At 37.7% G+C, this 26,511-nt stretch overlaps 1 protein-coding gene across 2 annotated transcripts; it reads left to right on the top strand.

The window, feature by feature from the left end:
• The first annotated feature begins 792 nt into the window (after positions 1-792).
• fas (Fas cell surface death receptor) lies at positions 793-24,027 on the top strand. Of its 2 annotated transcripts, none has more exons than XM_057849154.1 (9): positions 793-1,155; positions 9,500-9,624; positions 11,055-11,192; positions 11,463-11,583; positions 14,230-14,300; positions 14,390-14,473; positions 14,560-14,606; positions 14,791-14,818; positions 18,040-24,027. In XM_057849154.1, exons 2-9 carry the CDS (start codon positions 9,528-9,530, stop codon positions 18,318-18,320), a joined length of 867 nt encoding a protein of 288 aa, XP_057705137.1. In that variant the 5' UTR covers positions 793-1,155; positions 9,500-9,527; the 3' UTR covers positions 18,321-24,027. The 2 variants fall into 2 exon arrangements, with proteins under 2 accessions (XP_057705137.1, XP_057705136.1); XM_057849153.1 differs by lacking the exon at positions 793-1,155 and adding an exon at positions 3,207-3,320.
• The last annotated feature ends 2,484 nt before the right edge of the window (positions 24,028-26,511 follow it).

The raw sequence follows: 26,511 nt of genomic DNA, 5'->3' as shown, positions 1-26,511 counted from the left end.
GCATCGAGCCCCAGATCGAGGGAGATTATCATTGGTCTTGCATGTCTTCCATTTTCTAATAATTGCTCCCACAGTTTTACCTATTGCAGATTCAGTCTTCCCAGCCTGGTGCAGGTCAACAATTTTGTCTCTGGTGTCCTTGGACAGCTCTTTAGTCTTGGCCATAGTGGATTTTGGAGTGTGACTGACTGAAGTTGTTGACAGGTGTCTTTTATACCAATAATGAGTTAAAACAGATGCCATTAATACAGGTAACGAGTGGAGCCTCGTTAGACCTCGTTAGAAGAAGTTAGACCTCTCTGACAGCCAGAAATCTTGCTTGTTTGTAGGTGACCAAATACTTATTTTCCACTCTAATTTGGAAATAAATTCTTTAAAAATCAAACAATGTGATTTTCTGTTTATTTTTTTTCCACATTCTTTCTCTCATGGTTGAGGTTTACCCATGTTGACAATTACATGCCTCTCTAAACTTTTCAAGTAGGAGAACTTGCACAATTGGTGGTTGACTAAATACTTATTTGCCCCACTGTATATGCTTCGATCCTCGGAGCCTTAATTCTAATTTTTTTGTCTGAGGACCGATTAATCACATTAATTGTGGACTTATTGTTTCCTGCTTGTTAGTTAATAGAGTGAGCCAGGCGTTCATAGTTCATTTCGAACTCGTTGTTGAGGTAACAGCAAGATAAAAACGACTCAAGCCACTCTGCTTTTAGATAACAATGACACGTTTAGTATATGTGGCTGTAGTTTGCTTTTGCAACTCTCTGTTCTGTCTGTCATCAAGCAGTCATCCTCTGTGTGTACCTAATGAAGTGAACCACTCAGAGGAGAGGTAAAGGACAGGACAAGCAGGGTTTAGGCGAGCGCGGCCCGGCCTACGGGCTCAGCTTAGCCTCTTAAGTCCCGCTTGGGATTTTCCTTCCAATATCAATAGTCCCGACAGATACGTTTCCACGGGATATTCTTATTCTTGTCCCTCCTCAATCCAATGGGCGCTTCTCTGTATTGTCTCGCCAACTGATGCTCTCTCCACCATCCTCCTCCTCAAATCCCATTTCCATGTACAGGCAGCAGATACACTCAGCTCTAATTAAGCAAACCACTGGATGTGTTGCAGAGCGGGAGGGGGACTCTCAACACACACGTACTGTAAGTATTAGATGGAAAGCCGTTTCAACATTCAGTAATATTACTCTTGGTCCTTGTCTTGTCCTCAACAATAAAAGAACTCTGCACTCTAGTAAAACAAAATTTTGACTAGTGTCCCTTTTGGCTAACTACTAGTATTATCTAAAAGTGGATCAAATAATTGTTCAAAGTGGCAACTTGACAGATTTACTAGTTCGGGCCTCCAGTGCGTTTGACCGCAGTGAACACAATAATGCATTGGATCTGTGGAAGTTGCTGAGCTTTCCCCCGAGACTCACGTCATGAGCGCTGAGGTTATTTCCTGTAGCTGAAGAGTGGCCTGACTCCTGACTTCCTGTTCTATGTGCACGCAGTGTCGTGCCAGCCGTCCCGGTTTGGCCTTCGCAACAAAATCTGAGCTTCTCATGCACACATATATAAGAGCATTCATGAAATGTTCTTCTTAACGGACTGGCTCCATTTGACAGTGATAGAAGTTCACTCTATTTAGACTGGAAGGGCTGGCATCGAATGTTGTTGCTGTGGACAGCTATTGCAATCAAAAGCATGATCATTCACTGCCAGCCCTTTAAGTTAAAACTATTTGGACTGATCCTAATGCTAACCCAGGGGTAGCCAACCCAAAATGTTAAAAGAGCCATAATGGAGCAAAAAAACAAAAAAAAAAAACATAGAAAACAAATATGTCTGGAGCCACATAAAATCGAAAGCAACGCATAACGCAACCACTACTGCTGCTACTACTACTACTACTACTACTACTACTACTACTATTACTACTACTGCGCCTTATAATGCAGTGCGCCCTATAGATGAAAATGGTTTTAAAATAGAACATCCATTGGCCTATCCATTTGTCCAATAGATTCGTTCATTCGCTGCCATCCCTCCCACTTCAAACTGATTGAACGTCTATGGCCGTCAGTGGCAGCCAATGCCAGGCAATGACGTAATTTTGGGCTATTTAAGGTCATTTACCTGTTGATTTTCAGTTACTTCCTGTTAATTTTGGGGTATTTTACAGGTCACTTCCTGTTTATTTTGAGTTACAGAACAGGAAGTGACCTAGGAATCACCCAAATGAATAGGCTGTGACTCAAACTCAACAGGAAATGACCTGTAAATGCCCTGAAAATCAGACAGAATGATTGTGAATGCTCTGGTTTTGAATGAACAAACGTTCACAGTCTAAATTGATTGGGCGTCGCGCACCGTCAATGCAGCCTTCGAGTTAACTGAGACACTATTATGTTGGAAGATTTTGGTAGCAACTTGTTGGTTTCTTTTTAATTTTTTTTTTTTTGACATTGACACCTTTTTAAAACGATACCTCGATTCTTGGCAGGAGCATATCGATAACCTTTTGTGATACAGAGTATCACGATATATCACCATTACGATATTTTGTCACATCCCTAATTGATATATATATATATATATATATATACCGGTATATGTTTTTTTTTTAGTACTGCAAGTACACACAAGTATAGAAGAAAAAATATGTATCTTTGTTTTGGCTTTTTTAAAGGATTTATGTGCTGTTTAGAAATGGGCAGGATGGGTTTTACACTCGGCTTGTAGTTAATCTACTCACATTAATTGTGAAATTTAGGTGAAACACAAAAATTGTACTTTTTGGTATTTTACTTTACGCATTGGCGCATTTTATTCTTCATGCAAAGCATAATAACGCCATCTAGTGCGCAATAGGGAAGTAGCATGCAAAACAAATTTAACCAGTTTTTAATTTATTTATTTTACTAGTCAATAGAGAAGGAAATCAAAACAATATAATTGTGAATAACATCAAAAAGTCAATAACACGATCCTAATTTATACTATTGGATTTTCTCATGTAAAATATGTATGTATCATTGATTTGGGGGGCGAGGGTTTTCCTATCACACGATCGTGTAATTGTTCCATTTTCCACGCCATGATTTCTTTTTTCAGGTGTCCAAAGGTCCATAACGTATCTTCAACCGTAGTAGGGTCTCACATTTTCCCCATGTGTTTGGCGCATGCGCGGAAGCTCAACTCAGCCGTCGTGGAAGTTTGGTAGTACTATACTACTAGTTTCTCTAGAAGTGCGGTGACATGAAGACGTGTTGTTCTTTTACATTGCTAGCGTCTTTTTTCTTCCTTGTCGCCGATTCGTCGATGTAAGTACAAGTTGAATTGACTTTAAATGCATTTTTTAGGTGTCTGTGCCAGTTTTTTTTTTTTTTCTCATTGATATAATTACAAGCTACTGCTGGTTTAATTGAAAACCCGTGAATGATTAAAAGCAAAGGTTAAACGGGCATTAACGAGTTAGGCGCAGGTGGACGTATTTTAGGGAAACACGTTTCATAAAAAAATAAAAACATGATGTTTTGTATTACTTTTTACTTTCACTTTCGGAACACATCGCAAGGAAGTAGTGACTACACTTTCTGTTTTACCCTGAAGTGTTCTTTTTAGTTCACCAGCTGACAGCCCCGGGAAAATCAAATCTTTCCCGAGTCCTCGTTTGGGGGAAAAGTTTTAGGGGAACTTTGCTATGCCGTCACTGCTAAGGTTTTAGCGGAGCTACAAATGGTAGCGCTCCTAAACCCACCCAACCGCCCACTTCTAATGACAGCAAGTTAGATTCTCGTCACAATGTGTGAAGCGCATTCAGCCTTAAACGTCGCAATTAACTCCGAATGTTAAAATTTTTGCCTCAAAGAAGGTAAATATTAAAGCTCGTGCAAGGAAATTTAGCAATTATCGAATGATCGCTGCTAGATCCTCCAGTTATAATAGATTGAACGTCTATCGCCGTCAACGGTAGCAAATGAGCTAAAGAGAAAAAGTAAACATTTTTTGCAATTTCACAAAATGCCTGTCAAAAACTGACCTATTTTCATACTATCAGGATATAAAATATTTCAGTGCAATATTTCTGTAATCAAATACAGCAACACTAATCTGGCATGCTAAATGGATTGTTTGTTCCATATAGACCAGGGGTGTCCAAACTTTTTGCAAAGGGGGCCAAATTTAGTATGGTAAAAATGTGGGGGGCCGACCTTGGCTGACGTCTTTTACGAAGAAGAACATATTTAAGCAAATTTTAGCAACCCATTCTGTGTGTCACATTTGCTTTATTTTTTTTTTTTTTTAATGAATAATTTCGACAATCTCGCAACTAGCCTTTGTGGCGCTCTCTTTCGACTCTCGAGCTCTTGCAAAATACTACTACTGTGAAATTTAACTAGCTTCAAGTTGCTTCAATTTCTCGCTGCGTAGCTTCCCTGTAATCTTGTCGTACATGTCAGGATGTCTTGTTTGGTAATATCGCCTCACATTGAACTTTTTAAAAACAGCGACTGTCTCTGCAAATGGGGCAGACACAGTTGTTGCGTATTTTAGTAAAGAAATAATCCAATTTCCACCTATCCTTGAAGCGCTGGCCATCGCAGTCTTTTTGTTGTTGATTGTCGCCATTTTAGAAAATTGGAAGTAAAGGGTCACACGGGGTAATGTTGCTTAGAGTGCTGCTGCCTTTTAGTGGATAAATGAGGAGCAGCATTTAGTGTTTAAACTACTTCATATGCTGGTAGCAGTACTGCTGACCAATTTATTAAGTGTGTGCTGGCCAGACATTGTTGATTTTATGACAGAGGCTGGGGGCCGGATGAAATTTGACCACGGGCCGCATTTGGCCCCCGGGCCGGACTTTGGACATGTCTGATATAGACCTTACTCACCTACGTCACAAAATGACGTGTCGCTGTATCCGGCCGCCATATTGTACCTATTTTTTTAGACCTATTCTCATTGTTTTCAGTTAGTCGTGCAAGTTATAGAGCAATTCATGGAAGCCCAGGTGTTATCTGACGCTGTAAACTCATTGGATGCGTTGCATAAAAGGCGTTACGTGGAAAAGCTTCAGTTTATCCATTCGCCAGATCCGTATTTGATGCCTAAATAGATGTTTTTCGACCCGTTGTCTTCGCCATCTTTGCCTGACCCTGATATTTACAACTATCTTGTCCACACAAAATCAGCCTATTCTCACGAAAGTTTGAAAAACTTTAAGAGCTTGGAGGCTTATAAATGCTACGTTGCTGGTTGGGTCAAACAGGTCCTCGTACACGAAAATTCGGCAGGTGAGTTATGAAATTTTCAATTCAAAATCTTTTGTTCTTGCTAACATCCACTGTCAAGTCTAATGTATTTCATGTCATTTGTCAATGGAGCTTGGGCTTTTAATGTTTATATGGTTTAGCGATAGCACTCTCACTACATACATATATAATATGTAATAAATATGAAGTGCGATAGCACTACTCCAGATTGTCCCTAGTTGAATTTATTTTTTGGCTTTTGACCTCAATAGTGAAATTGTAAATTAATTGTATGACAACTGTCTGATTATCCCCTTATAATTATATATTTTCAGGTAGTTCATTCACAACGTCTGAGTGTATGTTGTCGGCGATTAGCCTAGCAATGATCTTAATTGTGGTTGTCAGCCCAAAACCCTCTAAATATATATTAAATGCATCTTACCAGATATAAAATGACTACTACATAATCTGTGGTAATCGTTTGGAGCCCAGTTTTCTCGTCGAATTGCAGCAGTCAATCTCGGTCTCCTCTCCGGGTCTCTCGGAATACGGTAAAACTTCAAGTCTCTCCGTCTATCTTCTGTTTTTGCAACCGACCGCCACACACGACTTCACCATTTTGATTATTAATGTTAACGAGCAGAAAAACACGCCATAATAGGAGGAATTCACGAAGCGCTAATGCATTAACATGACAAGTATACGGACAACATGGCGCGGGGGCATGGCTGTGACGTCACGTGAGTAGGGTCTATATTAGCGTTTACGTCACAGCAGCACGGGATCATGCGAGATTTGCGACAACGCAGCCATTTTGGAAGCACGTCTGCATCACGGGACATTTAAACTTAACGGCAAATACAATTCAACTACGAGTGCCAAAGATGGAAAAAAGTAGGAAAACTTGCCAGTTCGATACAGAGACAAACTTGTTTCCACGGCGAAGGACAGATATGTGAGCAATTTTAAGGATGTGAACAATGTTGACCCTTACAAGCAAGCCGAACACAAATGGAATAAAGATGTCGACAAGCTTCCACCACTACGCGAAATGGACATCATGCTGTATTTAGTGTTTGGTGTAAGTTACTACACTCATCAGTAATTCTGAAACTACAAATCGCTACAAAGCTACGAACAGTTTTGCTGCGGATGGGTGCAGGACCTGCACATTATGACCATAGCAAACGGCAACACCATCTTTCTAGCAAAGGTAGCAATGTGTGTTTACATTAGTCTGTGACCACGGATGTACAAATTTTTTGTTGCAGAAAATGTAGCCTGTGTACAAATTCTTTGCCACTCTCTCACGTCAACATATTACAGCTTTTTCATTTAGCAACGACAGGAATTATGTCTTATGAAGACAATGCACATGTATGCATGCTAGTTGTTTAGCTGTAGCTATAGCTAACAACAGGCCGACTTAGGGCATAAAGTTACCGAAATTTGCGTAAACAAACAAAATTAACTTACCGGAGTGGAAGTGCATAGAGCAAACTCCGTGTGTAACTGGAGAATCAAACGTTATGCCCTTCCTTCTGATCGAGGCCACCCATGCCATTCTTCGACGTTTGGTAAGTTCAGATATGACCTTTCCCTCGCCTTTTCTCCATGTAGGGATCCGGAAGAAACTCAATGGGGTTCCGTCGAGCTGTACATTCTCCTTTCTATTCGATCTGAATACACAACATTAAATAAACAACCACAATGGAAGTACACTAAACTCCAATTAGGCACATTAAAATTGTTTCAGCAAATAAGGACACTGGGATATACAGTGCCTTGCAAAAGTATTCGGCCCCCATGAACCTTGCAACCTTTCGCCACATTTCAGGCTTCAAACATAAAGATATAAAATTTTAATTTTTTTGTCAAGAATCAACAACAAGTGGGACACAATCATGAAGTGGAACAAAATTTATTGGATAATTTAAACTTTTTTAACAAATAAAAAACTGAAAAGTGGGGCGTGCAATATTATTCGGCCCCCTTGCGTTAATACTTTGTAGCGCCACCTTTTGCTCCAATTACAGCTGCAAGTCACTTGGGGTATGTTTCTATCAGTTTTGCACATCGAGAGACTGACATTCTTGCCCATTCTTCCTTGCAAAACAGCTCGAGCTCAGTGAGGTTGGATGGAGAGTGTTTGTGAACAGCAGTCTTCAGCTCTTTCCACAGATTCTCGATTGGATTCAGGTCTGGACTTTGACTTGGCCATTCTAACACCTGGATACATTTATTTTTTAACCATTCCATTGTAGATTTGGCTTTATGTTTTGGATCATTGTCCTGTTGGAAGATAAATCCCCGTCCCAGTCTCAGGTCTTGTGCAGATACCAACAGGTTTTCTTCCAGAATGTTCCTGTATTTGGCTGCATCCATCTTCCCGTCAATTTTAACCATCTTCCCTGTCCCTGCTGAAGAAAAGCAGGCCCAAACCATGATGCTGCCACCACCATTTTTGACAGTGGGGATGGTGTGTTCAGGGTGATGAGCTGTGTTGCTTTTACGCCAAACATGTCGTTTTGCATTGTGGCCAAAAAGTTCAATTTTGGTTTCATCTGACCAGAGCACCTTCTTCCACATGTTTGGTGTGTCTCCCAGGTGGCTTGTGGCAAACTTTAAACGAGACTTTTTATGGATATCTTTGAGAAATGGCTTTCTTCTTGCCACTCTTCCATAAAGGCCAGATTTGTGCAGTGTACAACTGATTGTTGTCCTATGGACAGACTCTCCCACCTCGGCTGTAGATCTCTGCAGTTCATCCAGCGTGATCATGGGCCTCTTGGCTGCATCTCTGATCAGTTTTCTCCTTGTTTGAGAAGAAAGTTTGGAAGGACGGCCGGGTCTTGGTAGATTTGCAGTGGCCTGATGCTCCTTCCATTTCAATATGATGGCTTGCACAGTACTCCTTGAGATGCTTAAAGCTTGGGAAATCTTTTTGTATCCAAATCCGGCTTTAAACTTCTCCACAACAGTATCTCGGACCTGCCTGGTGTGTTCCTTGGTTTTCATAATGCTCTCTGCACTTTAAACAGAACCCTGAGACTATCACAGAGCAGGTGCATTTATACGGAGACTTGATTACACACCGGTGGATTCTATTTATCATCATCGGTCATTTAGGACAACATTGGATCATTCAGAGATCCTCACTGAACTTCTGGAGTGAGTTTGCTGCACTGAAAGTAAAGGGGCCGAATAATATTGCACGCCCCACTTTTCAGTTTTTTATATGTTAAAAAAGTTTAAATTATCCAATAAATGTTGTTCCACTTCACGATTGTGTCCCACTTGTTGTTGATTCTTGACAAAAAAATTAAATTTCATATCTTTATGTTTGAAGCCTGAAATGTGGCGAAAGGTTGCAAGATTCAAGGGGGACGAATACTTTTGCAAGGCACTGTACCATTCAAGTCTAAGCAGCTGAACAGGAAAGGTTTATTTAAAAAAAAAACAACAACAGAACAGGAAAGGTTTATTTAAAAAAAAAAACAACAGAAATGATTGAAAAGTTAAAAATGTTTCTTTTCAAACAACTAAATGATGACTTTCTTTACAAAAAATTAAAATGCAGCTTTAATCTCGCAAAGAGTGGCAGATGTGACATATATAAACATTGTGTTGGAGTCGCAAAAGTTTGAAAATACCCAACAAAATGCACATTCCCTATATGCTGATATCATTGACCACCCTGTCCAAATGGTAGCGGGCGAATGTAGCTGACACAATTGGCGAACAAGATTAGTAATATTCTTACCGTTCAACCGATCACTGATCCTCCAATTGATTGGTGCACCTGTAATATGTGTATATACAGGTAGTCTCCGGGTTATGAATCAGTTCTATCCCTACGCTGGCGGCATAACCCGAATTTCCATGTAAATTGGAATTAATCCTTTAAGTACCTCTAAATACCCCCTAAATCTCAAAATAACTATCCAAAAACATGTTTAAATGTCATAATAATAAAATAAAGTAAAAATAATAAGAAAACAGCAGAAAAGACACTGTTACGTGACTTAAAAAAAAAAAACAAAAAAAAACAACAACTGCAGACAAAATGGAAAACGGTCGACAATGGTCGGACAACAGCCGACGTCGTTAAGTTGAAATCGCGTAAGTCGGGTACGTCGTAACCGAGCGTCTACCTGTATATACCCAGGGAGACAATTTTCCCACATGTGTCTGTGCGAGGCAAAAATGTCATTAAAATATTACTTCTTCCCCTTAAATCCAAGGTTGCAACCCGACAGAGACGTCGTCCGAATGCAGGCATCATTGCTGTCCAAAATGAAAAGAGAAGTCCAGTGTGCTGATGGAATGTACCAACATGATAAAACAACCTGTTGCCTGTGTGCCATAGGTGAGAAAACAACCACCAAATGTTGGCAAACTGGACACTTTGCATAGTAATACAATAAGTTACAAGACACATTTTTCTACATGAAAACATTACATTTTGGGGGGGGTCAGTTTAAAGTAGAGATCACGAAAATATCGGTTACCGATATTTAGCTGCCGATAATGGCAATAATGACGTCACACCGATAATCCAGATTTTAAAAAATTCAACCGATAATGCATTCTGATAATTATATACATGATTTAGCCTCCAAATGTGCGCAATCGACGCAGTTTTGTCCAATTCTGAGACGACGCCTCAACCCCTTCTAAAGGCATTTTTGTGCAATTAAGTATTTACTTTGTCAGTATTATTAATATTAATTAAATAATATTCATTGTTTAGATGTTGGAATTGACTATGTGGAAAAAAGTAGGAATAAATTCTCTTTTTGCACAGTAACATTTGGTCTTGTGTATAATTTAAACTGAACTGTTGTGTTTAATATGTCACATTATGTCTTTATGCTGCCATAGCAGCTTCATGGCGCAATAAGCCCCTGAACTATTTTTAATTTGTCCGTTTTACCCTGGAAACCCCCGTTTACAGACGCCACGCAACCGCTTTTGTCTCAACCTAGGCATAAAAAGAATGTAAGTAATTGTATTTATTATTCGAAATGTCTGTCATTTTTAGCTTAGAATCATTAATAGATGACTAATATTTAGTTTAAAAAAAACGACTTTAAAAAATAATTCACTTGCGCTTAATTGTAATTTTTTCATTACTGCCGCATTTTCCCCAATATTTTAGATGATAAATAATCGATCCAAACAAAGAAAAGAAAAAAAAAGGTTTCAAAGGGTAAATATATGAAAATTAAAATCTCGATCACACCTCAATGTCTACTATTTCTGCATCGCGACCTTTGTTATATTACCATGTTTCACCCGTAAAATCCCCCCAAAATCCTGCTGTAGCCATTCACAGCTGTGTCTTGACACCCGGTGATACATGCTACATGGAGTTTTTGGATCGAAAAGAGGTAAGTACGCAATAATGTCTCATTAAAATCATGGCGTCTTTAATTATGCTCTCGCGTGCTCTCACCTCCAGTTAGGGTTTTGCTGTTTAAAAAAAATGTTTTCTTCAAAAAATGCCCTCCTGTTCAAAATTTTTTCTTCCCCCAGAAATTGAGATTTTAAATAATGTATCACACCTGCATATTGGACAATTTTGATATTTGGTCAAATTGGGGCTGTCAGAGTGGAACTTCAAGTCACCTGAGTGTTTTCCGCCAGATATATCTTTTAATATAATTATCGGCTTGACTTTATCGGTTATCAGCTGGAAGGAGGAGGAAATTATTGGTTGTCGATATCTGTTGAAAAATGCATTCTTGTGCATCACTAGTTTAAAGTGCATACAAATGGTTGCTCTCATCCCTGCAGGTCAGCGCTTGAAAGAACACTGCACTGCTGCCAGTCCAAAAGATACGCAATGCGAACAATGTGAGCCGGGCACATATAACAGCCAACCGAACCAGGACAAAAGCTGCAAACGCTGCACGTCCTGCTCACACAAGAATGGTACACTTTAACCTCTTTTTACCTTTTACTTTTCTCTACATTGGCTGCCATTGACGACGGTATACGTCCAATCCATTTGACTTAGGTGGTTGGCACTCCCAGTCAATACAAATTGAATATCTCTTTCAACGGCAGACAATAAGTTTGTTTTTAAAATAAAATTCTGTGTATGTATGTATGTATGTTTTTTTTTATTTTTTATTTCAAAGTATTGTGATCTTGCCAAGTTGCTCGAGCTGCGTATTTTATCACTTCCTTCCTCCGTGGTAGCTGCTCTGGAGGTGGAGACGACCTGCACCCGAGGGCGTGACACCAAGTGCCGGTGCAAAGCTAATCACTACTGCATTTCGGTCGGCACTAAAGGCTGTACAACTTGCAGTCCTTGTACAGAGTAAGTTAATCACCATTTACAGCATATGAGGTGTGGCTGGGCGATGTGGCCTAAAAATACGATTTTTCATCTTTTCTCTCCCCTACTTTTTACAATAAGTACAAAAAGGCAGATTACAAAAATAAAGTTTTCCATAATTTATTTTATTAAATGCTGCACAAAATTGCCATTTCCATCCTGGAATTAATATAAGGTAACCTATTTTTAAGGGCGTATTCACACCTGCCCTGTTTGGTCCTGACCAAACTAGAAAAGTTCGGTGCGCGCACCTTTTGGGCTGGTGTGAATTAGCGGTGTGCCAAAAAATCGATTATTAGTTGCATCGAGATTCGACACGTGACGATTCGATTACGATTTATAAATGTTAAAAAACGATGATTTTCCCTAATGACTTTATGACAGCCACTAATAGCAGAACGAAATTCAAAACACGTCTGCCCCCCGGACACTTTTAACAGACGCACAACTTTAAGATGGATGCAGCTGAAGTTACTGAGAGAGAGATTTACTCCTGTTCAAGAGACTCGAAAATAAATTTGTGTATGAGACATGCAGGGACCCAGAGGTTGCGCTTTGGGGGGTCTTCAGTGCGCAAGTTATTTTTTAGAGCCAGAGGGGAAGCGAGATAGTTCGCACCTTCTTGTGAAAAAGAGCATCTCAAGGTCAGCTGTGTGTTGTATAGGCATGTTGAGAAAAAAGTACTGCATTTAAAATGGTTAATGTTTTTGCACTTTCTTTTAAAAAAAAACAAAACAAAAAAAAAAAACAGCTTAAGGGCAGCTTTTTTAGTATGGGCATGTTTCCACCGTTCCTGTTGAATCATTAGGATATTTTAAATAAATAATGGACATAAATTTGTTTGGCTACTTTATTAATTAGTAATGTATGATCCACCGTAGGAGCGGGAACCTCTTGGTACCTCAGGATACGATACAATTTGCGATACAAAGCTCACGATAACGATGATACCACAATTATCAATACATTGGTCAGGAAATCATTCTAGGATATTCTACAAACAAATAATAAACAGAAAAACAAGCTTCTGCTGTGAATTTGAATGTTTATCGCTAGTAGACGTCCAATCTGTTTGAACTGGGAGGGTGCCAGCAAATGAACATTCGTTCATTCGCTGCCATCCAGTAAGAAAATAAAATGCAAAATATAAATGTGCTAGTTATTTATTACACACTTTTGTACTTTCAACAATAGGAACATTAGCCTATACAAAGCTAGAATTCTGCTCAAAAAGTAGTGGGTATTTAAACATAATCCAACAACAATTTGCCTTTCAGACCCCGCGTATTGGTCAGCTTTCTTTCTGAAAGAAAGAGAAAAAAGAAGTCCTGTGCTAAAGAGAAAAGCAATCCCAATGACAAAGATTTTAACATGTATTTTACAAATGCAATGCCTCAATGAAACATTTTTTTTTCTTATGAACGGTTTTCAAAAGCTTTATTGGTGGATTTTCTCAAGTTAAAGCGCCACACAGAAATTAATCAATTTAATTGTGTAAGCAGGATGTGTGTATTATTTTTTATTATTTAATTACAGGTGTTTTAGCTCATTTCAATTTATTTTATTTAAATGGGCTATTATTTATTTTATTATGTGTTTATATTTTACGTGATAAAGTATTCATTTATACTGTATATTTTATGTTGTATAACTTTAGTTCCTATGTGAATATTAGTTCCTACTTGTTTTGTTGTGGTAGGAGGATTTTGTATTGAACACGGAGCCATGTTGGTTATTATTATCGCGGAGAAGACAGCAGTAAATCAACAAAGACAAGTCAACTGTGCCCCGATCTACCACTCAAGAGATCTGATGGACTCACTAGTTTGAAAATCGACCGGATCCCCCGTATTGTTAGTATTGACGCAGGAGGGCCGCGTCTCACGTCAAATAATCAACTCTGCCGTTCTCGTGCGTCGCGTTGAGCCGCTTCTGGGATGCATCTAACACCGGCCGCACTGCGACTGGTGTGCATTGGCTGATTGACTTTAACGCCCGCGTTTTACTGCGTTCTCGCGGCGGCCACGTTGTCGCGCCGTTGACGTTTCTTAACTGTCCTACCGTGTTGGTCCTCATTATAGTAGAGAAGACGGAGTAAATATAATCTACACAAAGAAACTGTAACCCGATCGACTCACAGCCTCAAAAGTAAGGGTTACATTACGTTAGAAACTCGTTCGGTACACCCCCGTTTCGAACCGAGGACCCCGTACCAAAACGGTTCAATACAAATACATGTACCATTACACCCTTACTGCGAATGCTCTGGTTTTGAATAAACGAACGTTCATTCAAAATCATCGTCAATACTATGATCATCGTCCAATAATCGAATCGTAGCACCATGAATCGTAATCGAATCGAATCATGGGGTGCCTAAGATGGCACACCCTTATAGTGTGAATACAAACAAGCGAACTCTGATGCGGACCAAACAGCCGGTCTGAGACCTCGCCGGAGAGGTGGTCTCGGTTTGTTGTCAAATCCTGGGTTGTTTGCTCAAATTGCAATGTGAAAAGGAACGGCATCAAAAAAGTCCGGACCAAATGTATTTTGGTGCGGACCAAAGAAAGCGAACTATGGCCTTTTCTGGTGTGAATACACCCAAACATTCCATTTGTTTTTCAGGTGCGGTTTGGAAGGTGTCAGAGTTGCCTGCAATGCCACTCATGACACAGTGTGCAATGCCAAATTAGAAAGTAAGTTTTAAAACATTGCTATATATGAATGTATGCATGTAATACATATTACATATCATAATGTATAATCGTTTTTGTTTTTGTTTTAGGGAGAGCTTATGTTTACACAGGAGTCGCTGTCGCTTTAGCAATAATTGTAGTTGCTGTGTTCATCTACAGGAACAGGAAACTAAGTGAGTATTCCTGGTAGTATCGTAAGGTTTTGATTTGCCCATCTTAATAATGGCATATTTTATTTCTGGATAATTCCACTGAACAGAACACTGCAAACAACAGTTCTCCCGCAATTCAGCAACAGTTGAGTTTGTAAGTACTTCTGCTACTGTCAATTATTCTGCCTTTTCTGACACTGCTGCTAGCTCACCTGTATGTACAAGGTACAGGTTTGCTACCTCAAACTGTTGCTTTTTTGTCAGTGTAATTGTACTGCTCTGATATTACATGCCTGCAACTTCAACAACATCACTGATTCTCTTTTGTACTTTGCCAGAACCGCGAGCAAATGGAGCCATTTAACAGTAAGTAAAAATATGTAAGTAATATATGCGTACCAGTGCTGTGCAATATGGAAAAACAATTATATTACAATATGGGCCATTTTAGATGAAAAATAAACCAGTATGCCAAGTTGAAGTCAGCACTTGGTCAGGAATCGTCTTCGCCAGCATAGTGTAACAGTATAAAAATCTTCTAGCCACATTTGAGTGTAGTAGGCTACGATAACATTTAATAACGTAATTAATAAACCGCCTGACTGCTTTGTTTTTAAATGTTTCTTTGATGACACCGGAAATAGCTTTTTATTATATTTTCAAATTTTATTTTTTATGTGTTCAAAAGTTAGGTATACTTTGATCATTTTATTGAACCTGAAAGCTGATTGGAAAATGCTTTCACTCGGGAATAAATATATTTTTGTGTACATGTTGAATTTTGGCAAGATTTTTTACTGTAAATGTGGACATTTTTTAAATAGCGTTGGGAAATTATTGGTCTTGGCTAGGTATCATCATGTATCGTGGAAAGATACCCAAATTATGTATTGCTGAACTGATCAATGAATAAAACTGATAGGGAATTGAACATGAGTTATCCCTTTGTGAATGACCAATGTTAAATTAAAACTCTCGACCAATTTAAGTTGTAGTCCACCTTTATTTATTTTTTGACATGTTTTATTGCCAAAATGAATTCGGCTGTGGAAGATTCAATAACGATTCACAAACATCCAAATTCCGTTGATTTAAATATGTCAAGTAAAGGGGGACTAAAACACAGTGCGGTCTTCGGGACGCAATGAGGAACGGACCGAGACTTAACATCATGCTTGTCATTACCCGGGTGATGACAATGCTAAACTCACGGCTCTGGCTCAACTCATGCCGCTAGATAAAAAAACAATAATACCTGACTGCTGCCGACAAGCGCTACAAACTACGTCCACATAATTCAACAGTAGATAATACATTAGATATCATATGTACAGTATATAGAACTAGATGTGAAATGACAGACTCAGCGGCGTTAGCAGCACATGTATAGAAAACTAGATGCGAAATGAGACTTACCGGCGTTAGTAAACAGCCGCCATGGCGCCATCTTAAAGCAGTAGATTTCCCTAGAAGGCTGTTGTAGCGAACCTTCCAAGCGAACCTAATTAACTTTTTATCTAAAATACTCCCAAATCGGCAAAATCAAGACCTGACTCTATTTTTAAAACAGTTTTAAAACTCACATGTCGAAATTAGACAGAAGGGAAAATATGGAATAACGGGAGCAATTTTAACAACTTTAACGGTTGATTCACAATAGTTTAATTGAATGTAGTTTAAAGCTGCCGATACAGAATGGGGACTTGAGTATTTTATTTACTGTTTTGAACTGTTAACTTGATACTGAAATCGTCATTTATTTAAGCCTGAGAGGCTTTTTGTACAAGTTTTGTAACTAATGTACAAAACATTAGAAGCAGCTAATACCTTGTGTGGGGGGGGTGGGGTCATCAATAATCGATTTATAATTGAATCGTAGCCTCTGAATCGTAATCAAATCGTTATGTGCCCAAAGATTCCCACCTCTAGTCTACACTGATACTGACATTGGAGCTTTTTTGTTTGTTTGGTTAAATATTTTAATTATTAATTAATTGTTTAATTCCAGTATTTACTGTGTAAAGCCCTTTAAACATCCTTAGAAATGATCCCAACTGGAACAAAATGGTCCCAACCACCGGGCTGCAGGAGAATTAAATAATTATTTCCATTTTAAGCCAGGTGCATATTAGGTGCCATTGGGGCTCAAGAATGGAGATCAGAAGCCAACATTGCTCTGCACCTTAGGGTTGCCAGATCAAAAAGACTGTCTCAAGCCTAATCACACTGCATAAAGGCCTTCTTTTTTTAAATTTTTTTTATGAGCAGTAATAGGCACAGTTTGCCGCAAGAAAATCCATCCTTAAATCTTGACGTTTCCCGACCTTTGGAACACTTCAAAAGTGTACACCTCCACCTTCTTGGCAAAACTAGTAAAGCCCTTTTCCACCATGGCAAAAATGGAAAATATTTTCCCTATATTTCAACGCTGTTTCATTCCCTATCAAGCTCTATCAATGTCAGTCAATGAGTTAACAGTTTTATTTATGTGCCATATGTTTGTGTTGTGTGATTCATCCCACCTCTGGTTTGCTGATATAGGGGCATCTAGTGGATGTTCCGCATCACTGATATAAGTGTCAGAACTGTGGAATTGAGTACTGTAGAGCAGTGGTCCCCAAACTTTTTGGCACCACGGACCGGTGTGACGTGAGCCTTTTTTTCACGGACCGGCAATGTGTGGCAGAAAATTACAGTAAATATAAAATAACGCGACGGGGCTAAAAACGAACACACGACTAGCTGAATCAATTTTTATTAACAGCCTCTCCTGAAACAAATACCCATGGTCACAGGTATAATGAGTTCTCCAATTGTGAAAAGGTTTCTGGGCTTTAGCAATATGGTTTGCCACGAGGTATGATTCTCTCAGTGCATTTGCTTTTGTTTCATTATTTGCTAGCTTTAAGCCACATCTTATGTAGAATGGACTTAGTCTTCTGGCCTTTTCCTCGTAAAATAAGCTGTCCAAAGACGTCTATTTTTAGTCATCTTCACTAAAGTGTGGGCTTATTATTTCCAGGAACAAATCTAATGCGCCTACATCATTATCGAGGACAAGCACACATAGATAGCTAATCCGTACAAAATGACCGGAAGTACCCCGTCCGCCATTGCGGAGTTGGCCGCCCGCAGAACACAGCGAACAGCAAGTAACGTTACTGTTTACATTGATTTACTCTGGGCTGCTATAGGTGTGCAAACACCCCAGTGATGGTGACCAACCACTAGAGGGCGACGTACAAAAATCTCAGATTAGTCGATGGAGTAGACAGGCATATTAATGTGTCAAGAGGCACAGGCAAATGGATGACATTAACAAATTATTTATTATTTCTCTGCGGCCCGGTAGCAAATGCGCCACGGACCGGTACCGGTCCCTGACCCGGTGGTTGGGGATCCCTACTGTTGATTAGTACAGTGTAGTTTTATGATATATTAACAAAATTGTCAACACATAATTGTTGTTGTTTCTGCAATATATGGTATGTAGTTGTATCATCCAGTACTAATACCAACCTGCTTTCCTAATGGCATTAAATATTAGGAGCAAATACAATTGTAATTTCTCTTTTGCTTGTCTTTAGTCCCCCAAACGGACCCTTTGCCGTATCTGCCCGCTATTGCAGAAGTGATAGGGTGGAAGACTATGACGAGGGTGGCATACAAGAGCGGGATGAATCATGTCACGATTGAGAACTGTGAACTGGACCAGCAGCATGACAGTCAGGAACGGACGCTGCAGCTACTGAGGATATGGGTGGAACAGCAGGGCATGGACGCCATGAAAACATTGGTACAAATCCTGCATGACAAGCATAAATACCAAGCTCAGAAGGTGTCGCATATTTTATCAACTAGGATATGAATATTTGGAGCACTATTATTGTTTTTTAACAAACCTGATGAATGATATGCTCCATTTAAAGGGGAAATTTCACAGCAAAAGTAATGCCCGGATAGGAAAAATTTACTATAAAATATTCCGTAATCCAAACCTATTTTGAAATAATACAGCGGCATACTTTTTTATAGGCATTTTTGAAATCGGTTTCACAAATAGTCAGCCACAAATGAAAATTCAAATGGCGCAATTGGGTTCTTTCGGTAATTTTCAGGGATGACGTCAACAAGTTAGATAAATGTAAAAAGTCTACCTTTTACTATAGGCATAAGTGTGGGAGCTGTCTGCCACAAAATTCCGGATTATTGCGTTGTCTGTGGATTTAATTTTCAATTTTCAATTTCAATTTTATTTGTATAGCCCTCAATCACAACAGAAGTCTCAAAGGGCTTTACAGAGGCAATATGATACACAATTAGAAATGAAGCAACAAAGATATTCATCTTTTAGAGATATTTAGAGATATCATCGTATTGAGTTTTCAAAAGAGGATGCACTTAGATGAGGGTGAGTGGGATTCGTGCAGCAAATTATTTTCGTGAACTTGGACTGGAGGATGTGGTGACGAGGATATAGCAAATCAAACGCACATGCGCACTGTTTACGGCAGGCGACCAATGTGGGACACGCTTGCGTACAGTAACAAAATCTTGAACCGGAATCATAAGCAAAGATGTGTTGAACTGCTATTAAATTGTACTTGCATGTATGATATTACGAACATGTTTTTGAATAATATGCAAACGTAAGTACACTCCTTACATTTCTGCAGGTATTTCATTATATCTTTTCATAGGACAACACTGATGACTTGACCCTTACACAAGTAAAAGTAGTCACTGTACAGCTTACATAGCAGCGTAACTTTATTGTCAAAATAACTCAATACTAATAATAATGGCTGTATTTTGAGTATTAAAAGGAACCACAGACTTACAGACCTGTAGGCTGTAATAAGCCAAAATTGTTCTTTTACCAAAATATGTTATTAGAAACATACTGTATATTATTGCCATTGATTTAAAAATCTATAATATTTAGTACATGTTTTGACCTACGGAGGGCGCCATGTTTTATGTGCGCAATCCTCGGTGGATATAATGACGCGGTTGGGCTGGACTGGGAGAATAGCTGAGCTAGCTAGCAAACGAAGCTAGTATGACGACTGGCATGATTTTGTCACATTCGGCTGCCTGTCAGATTGTTTTGTTTCAGTGCTGTGGGATGAGCAGTGTTGTTAATAACGCCGTTACAATATAACGGCGTTACTAACGGCGTTATTTTTTTCAGTAGTGGGTAATCTAATTAATTACTTTTCTCATCTTGGCAACGCCGTTACCGTTACTGAGGACGGAAAGGCATGCGTTACTATGCGTTACTATATTGGTCGAAAAGTCTGAGGGAGACGGACTCACCGAGACGACAGAGCGGGGAGGAGGCAAGAAAGTTGTGACGCCGAGCAAACGCGATGCTAGGTAGCTCCAATAATACATGTTGTAGCCGATAGCCGACAAACTACGCCCGCATGTTATGGTAGATATGGTAGACATGGTAGATATCACATGTACTGTATATAGATATAACTAGATGCAAAATGACAGACATGGCACTAGATGTGTTCGTAGACAGCCGCCATCTTAAAGCAGTAGGCTTTTTAGGACGGCTCTGTTGTAGAGAACCTTCCTAGCGAAGCTAAGTAACTTTTTATCTAAAATATTTCTAAATTGGCAAAATCTTGACTTGAATCTATCTTTAAATGATGAAACAGATTTAAAACTTTCATATGTCGAAAGTAGAGAGAAGGGAACTAATGCAATAATGGGAGCAATTTTAACAACTTTTTAACAGTTGATTCAGGGTAAAGGGTAAATTAGGGTAAAGAATTGGGCTCGGGCCAATTGTACCAAAAACCTCCACAAAAAACTTCACATAGTGTGGCCAAAGTTTTTTTTTTTTTTTTTTGAGGGGAAAAAAAAAAAGTAATTATCACCAATTACTTTGCCAAGTAACTAATTACTCTTACATTCAGGTAATTGAGTTACTAACGCAATTACTTTTTGGGAGAAATAATTTGTAACTATAATTAATTACTTTTTTTCAGTAAGATTAACAACACTGGGGATGAGTTACCAACGTTGTACCTGCATCCAATTCTAGCACCTCAGCAGTGTCTTTAAACTGATCCTAGGCGGCTCGCCGAGATAGTGTTTTGCTGCCATTTGACAGTTTGTATTCTTGACCCCTTCGTTGCGGGTTGCATATTTGCCTTGGTTTTTCCGTCCGTCTGCCACTCACCGCGGTTTTCCCATTTTTGATATTTTTTGTTTATCCCGACCCTTTTTATTTCTCCCTTTTCGCGATCGTGTATTTCTTTAGTGTGTTCAATAAACCCTTTTACGCAATTCCTACGTTATTGTTGTCTGCTTGCTTTCGCATTCGCGGACCGTAACACTTTCGGGTTTTACCGTGTAGGGATAGACAATGCATGTGGGTTGCGATAGCTTTATAAGGAAAATCATGACTCTGTCATCATGCGGTAGTATTGTCCTGTGGTCTATGCGCTCGTCTGTTGCGCGGGAAACGCTGGTTTCAATCTCGCTGGAGACCTTCATTTAATTGCTTTTGCTGCTCGTTTTGTGAAATATCGACAGTGTTGTACTGCTCATCATTTTTCCGCTTGGTTTCAAATTGGAAGGTCAGAACCGATGGCATGTGTATGTAGCTAAAGAGGCACACTGTGGAAGCATGGCAGCGCCACCCAGTGACGTCACCGCAGAGTACATTGTGTCGTCAACAACAATGGCAAGCAACTAATTAAACAAATTTTTTAAATTTCATTAATGATACCCTTTAAAAAACATTGTTTAAAAGAAACATCCCCGAAACACATCATATACCCAAACTGTCGTAAAAATGTCGCAAATCAACGCAGGCACGTTTAACTTGTGCATGTACTCCACATGCCTCACTCACATCCTGTCGATGCTCACATTGGGTTGCGACACGGCTTAAAAGGGAGGCTTTGCGTCCAAAACTTAAGGCGTCTGTGTGCGGGAACTCCCGCAGTTAGTTCCACACGTGGCGCTGAGATTGCGCTAATAATATCATGGGGGAAAAAATATTCATCAAACAAAACCGAAGCGGTTTTTAAGTGAACCGAGCCGAAAATGCAAATGCACATTGGAGCCGAGTGATGCCACCTGTTGAGATGTGCGAGGGAATGTTGAGCTGTGTGCGTCCATGTATGATCGTATTTTTCCTTCATTCTGGAGGGTTCCAGCGATAGGTTGGAGCTGATACGCTGCCGGCTGTTTCATAATGTTGCCATTGCAACTGCGGGTAGTCGTCGCTCCCGCTCGTCCTTGCGAAGTCCGCAAGAATTGTTTACAACATATTCGTGTTGCACATTTATTCCGTGAGGTGACGTGTTCGTTTAGCATTTTTAGCATGTGTTGTAAGTCCGATTGAGTGTAAATTGCTAAGTGGCCACCACATTTTGTGGCCAAATTGACCGCCTATATGCACTGCGTACTTCTGGGTTGTGTGCGCGTTTGCGCCCACCCCCACATTTGTGTTTATTGCACTGCAATTCATTTATGTGTTGTTCATTGTTGTGAAGTCAATTTGCATTGTTTTACTTTGGCACTGATATGGTGTTAACCCTAAACCCTAACCCGAAATTCATAATTTTTTTACATTTGGCTTAATCTTCGAGTTAGCGGGGGTTTAATTAGTTGGTGGAGTTGATTTCCACAAATTCCATGTGGTTTTTTTGATATTTGTTAGTTTAGAGGCTCCGAAGTGGCTAAGCTAGTGCAAGTCAATGCTGGTTAAAATCAACTCCATCGGCTACTTAAACCTCAGCTAACTCGAAGGTTAAGGCTTAAGTGAAAAATTCTAATCTTCCCCTATAAATTCAACTATCGGAAAGTCAATTACATGCGATGACATTTTACTGTTGTCATTCTTATATTGAGGCAGCAAAGGGAGGAAAAACTGGTAAAAAGCGATAAATTACGTTTGAAGTAACTTAGTTGCCTTGATAATTAAGTAATCAGTAAAGTAACTAGATTACTTTTTTGAGGCGTAATCAGTCATCAAATTACTTTTTCAAGTAGTCTGACAACACTGGTTATTTCTACATACACTATATAGTAATACAAACAACCAAAATTATGTGAAGTAGTTCCCCTTTAAGACATTGTTGTCTTCTATGCCTGTTTCACAATAAGGAAAATGTACCGCTTATGATCTCAGGTGCCTTTTAATGTACAATCTATATGAATGAGAAACATATTGTATACAAGTAGAATTGTTTACATGTGAATATCTTTGTGTTAAAAGTAGGGCTGTCAAAATTATCGCGTTTTTAAAAAAATTTTTTTAATGAATTAATCACGTTAAAATATTTGACGCATTAACGCACATGCCCCACTCAAACATATTAAAATGACAGCACAAGGTCATATGCAGTTGTTACTTGTGTTTTTTAGAGTTTTGTCGCCCTCTGCTGGTGCTTGAGTGTGACTGATTTTATGGGTTCAGCGCCATGAGAATTGTCTAATTATTGACATCAACAATGGCGAGCTACTAGTTTATTTTTTTATTAAAATTTTAAATTTTATTAAAATGAAAACATTAAGAGGCGTGTTAATATAAAATTTCTATAACTTGTACTAACATTTATCTTTTAAGAACTTCAAGTCTTTCTGTCCATGGATCGCTTTAACAGAATGTTAATGCCATCTTGTTGATTTATTGTTATAATAAACAAATACAGTACGTATGTACAGTATGTTGAATGTATATATCCGTCTTGTGTCTTATCTTTCCATCCCAACAAAAATATGGCATATTTTATAGATGGTTTCAATTGCGATTATTTACGATTAATAAATTTTTAAGCTGTGATTAACTCGATTAAAAACTTTAATCGTTTGTATTTATGTGTACGTAAAAGGAATGACATAAACCTCATATTTTGGAAGGGCAAAGGCGTGTTTGTTTGGTGTACTTGACAAAATGTATTTTCTTGGTGACATAATTTCTATTTGTACTTCAGATATGAATCAGATTTTTAATGTGTTATGCACACTCATTTGAATAGCAAATTAGAATTATTTAACCTGTGTGTCCATCACACTAGTCTACAAGCAAAATGCTTCCAGGATAAAAGTAGTGAAACTTTATTAAATTTGGGTCACTTAAGGGAAAAAAAATGGTCAAAAATGTATTCACACACAAATTTCCTTTGTTATGGTACATCCACCCACATGTCTTAGTGCATGCATATTGATTGTCAAAGACTTCAGTAGACAAAAAGGGGATCAATTTAAAGTGTTTGTTTTTTATTATGTACCAGGATGGGTGTCCAAAACCTTTTTTTAAATGAGAAACTTTTAAATTTCAAAAGTTCTCAAAAATGTCTATTTTTCACACACCTGGTTTGAAAAATGCTCTGCTGTACAAAATGTCTTCCCACAGAAATTAGAGATTCAAGCTTTCCAATGATGCATCACACATGCATATAGGAAAATTTTGAAATTCGGCCAAATTGGTGGCCTCAGAACAGAACTTCAAGTCACCTTAGTGTTTTCCACCAAATATACGTAAGCGTATTGCATAGACTTGAAAAAATGTTTCTTAAAAACTTGTTTTTCTGAGTACTTTATTATGGGGTCGTTTTTGAAATTGGAAGTTGTTTTTAAATTAATAAATTTCAAAATTGATAAATTACTCAGAAAAACGGAAAGTTTGAAGAAAAAAAAAATTCAAAAAACAACCCCCAAAATAAATTACTCAGAAAAACGGAAAGTTGGAAAAAAAATTATTTCAAAAAACGACCCCCAAAAAATTACTCAGAAAAACGGAAAGTTGGGGAAAAAAATAATTTCAAAAAACGACCCCCAAAAATTACTCAGAAAAACAGAGGATTGGAATTTTATTTTATTTTTTCCAAAAAACAGCCTCCAAAATAAATTACTCAGAAACAATGAGAGGTTGTTTTTTTTTTCTTCTTCAAGTGAATGCAATACGCTTCCGTACACATGCATATAGGACAATTTTTGAATTCGGCCAAATTTGGTGTCTCAGAGCGGAACTTCAAGCCACCGTCATGTTTTCAGCCATATATACTGCATTAACTTAAAAAGTTTAAAAATGTTGAAAAAATATATATTTAAAAAACAACCCCCAAAATAAATACTCAGAACAACTGAAAGTTGGGGGGGGGATTATTTTAAATAAATTTTTTAAAAAAACAAAAAAACGACCCCCCCAAAAATTACTCAGAAAAAGGTTTTTTGAATTTTTTTTTCATTTTTGTTTTTCTGAGTAATATATTTTGGAGGCTGTTTTTAAATTAATAAATTACTTAGAAAAACGGAAAGTTGAAAAAAATGTTTTCAAAAAAACAATGCCCAAAATAAATTACTGAGAAAAACGGAAAGTTGGACAAAAAAAATTCAAAAAATGACCCCAAAAAAATTACTCAGAAAAATGTTTTTAGAATTTTTTTTTATCTATCCGTTTTTCTGAGTTATTTTGGAAATTTGGAAATTTTGGAGGTTGTTTTTTAAAATAAATTACTCAGAAAAACAGAAAGTTGGAAAAAATCATTTAAAAAAACGATCCCCAAAAATTTACTCAGAAAAACTTTTTTTTTTTTTTTCAATTATTTCATCGTTCCGTTTTTCTGTGTAATTTATTTAGGAGGTTGTTTTTTTTTTTTTATTAATAAATTACTCAGAAAAACGGAAAGTTGGGGGGGGGGGATTACTTTTAAAAAAACGACCCCCCAAAAAATTACTCAGAAATGTTTTTTGAATTTTTTTTTCATCTTTCAGTTTTTCTGAGTAATTTATGTTGGAGGTTGTTTTTTAAATTAATAAATTACCCAGAAAAACAAAGATGGAAAAAAAAAAAAAAAATTAAGAAACGTATTTCTGAGTAATTCATTTTGGAGGTTTTTTTTTTTTAATTGATAAATTACTCAGAAAAACTGAAAGTTTGAAAAGAAAAAATTCAAAAAACAACCCCCAAAATAAATTACTCAGAAAAACGGAAAGTTGGGGGGGGGGGGGGGTTTAAAAACGATCCCCAAAAAATTACTCGAAAAACATGTTTTCAATGTATTTTTTCATCTTTCTGATTTATTTTGGAGGTTGTGTTTTTTAAATTACTCAGAAAAGGGAAAGTTGAAAAAAATTATTTCAAAAAACAACCCCCAAAATAAATACTCAGAACAACTGAAAGTTGGGGGGGAAATTATTTTAAATAAATTTTTTTAAAAAAACGACCCCCCCCCCCAAAAAAATTACTCAGAAAAAGGTTTTTTGAATTTTTTTTTCATCTTTGTTTTTCTGAGTAATATATTTGGGAGGCTGTTTTTAAATTAATAAATTACTTAGAAAAACGGAAAGTTGAAAAAAATGTTTTCAAAAAAACAATGCCCAAAATAAATTACTGAGAAAAACGGAAAGTTGGACAAAAAAATTCAAAAAACGACCCCAAAAAAATTACTCAGAAAAATGTTTTTAGAAATTTTTTTTATCTATCCGTTTTTCTGAGTTATTTTGGAAATTTTTGAGGTTGTTTTTTTAAAATAAATTACTCAGAAAAACAGAAAGTTGGAAAAAATAATTTAAAAAAACGATCCCCAAAAATTTACTCAGAAAAACTTTTTTTTTTTTATTATTATTTCATCTTTCCATTTTTCTGTGTAATTTATTTAGGAGGTTGTTTTTTTAATTAATAAATTACTCAGAAAAATGGAAAGTTGGGGGGGGGGAATTACTTTAAAAAAAAAACGACCCCCCAAAAAATTACTCAGAAATGTATATTGAATTTTTTTTTCATCTTTCAGTTTTTCTGAGTAATTTATGTTGGAGGTTGTTTTTTTAAATTAATAAATTACCCAGAAAAACGGAAAGATGAAAAAAAAAAAATAATTAAGAAACGTATTTCTGAGTAATTCATTTTGGAGGTTGTTTTTTTTTTTTTTATTGATAAATTACTCAGAAAAACGGAAAGTTTGAAAAAAAAAAAATTAAAAAAACAACCCACAAAATCAATTACTCAGAAAAACGGAAAGTTGGGGGGGGGGGGGGGGGGGGGTTTAAAAACGATCCCCAAAAAATTACTCGAAAAACATGTT

This window comes from Corythoichthys intestinalis, chromosome 10 (genome assembly GCF_030265065.1).
Source record: "Corythoichthys intestinalis isolate RoL2023-P3 chromosome 10, ASM3026506v1, whole genome shotgun sequence".
Taxonomy (NCBI): domain Eukaryota; kingdom Metazoa; phylum Chordata; class Actinopteri; order Syngnathiformes; family Syngnathidae; genus Corythoichthys; species Corythoichthys intestinalis.
Note: the sequence above shows the minus strand (reverse complement) of the source record. Positions and strands in the feature narration are given on the sequence as shown.

Coding starts and splice junctions, on each gene's coding strand:
- fas (XM_057849153.1), top strand. CDS start 3,256: ATGAAGACGTGTTGTTCTTTTACATTGCTAGCGTCTTTTTTCTTCCTT. Junction 3,321..9,499: donor CTTGTCGCCGATTCGTCGAT/GTAAGTACAAGT, acceptor CTTAAATCCAAG/GTTGCAACCCGACAGAGACG. Junction 9,625..11,054: donor CTGTTGCCTGTGTGCCATAG/GTGAGAAAACAA, acceptor TCATCCCTGCAG/GTCAGCGCTTGAAAGAACAC.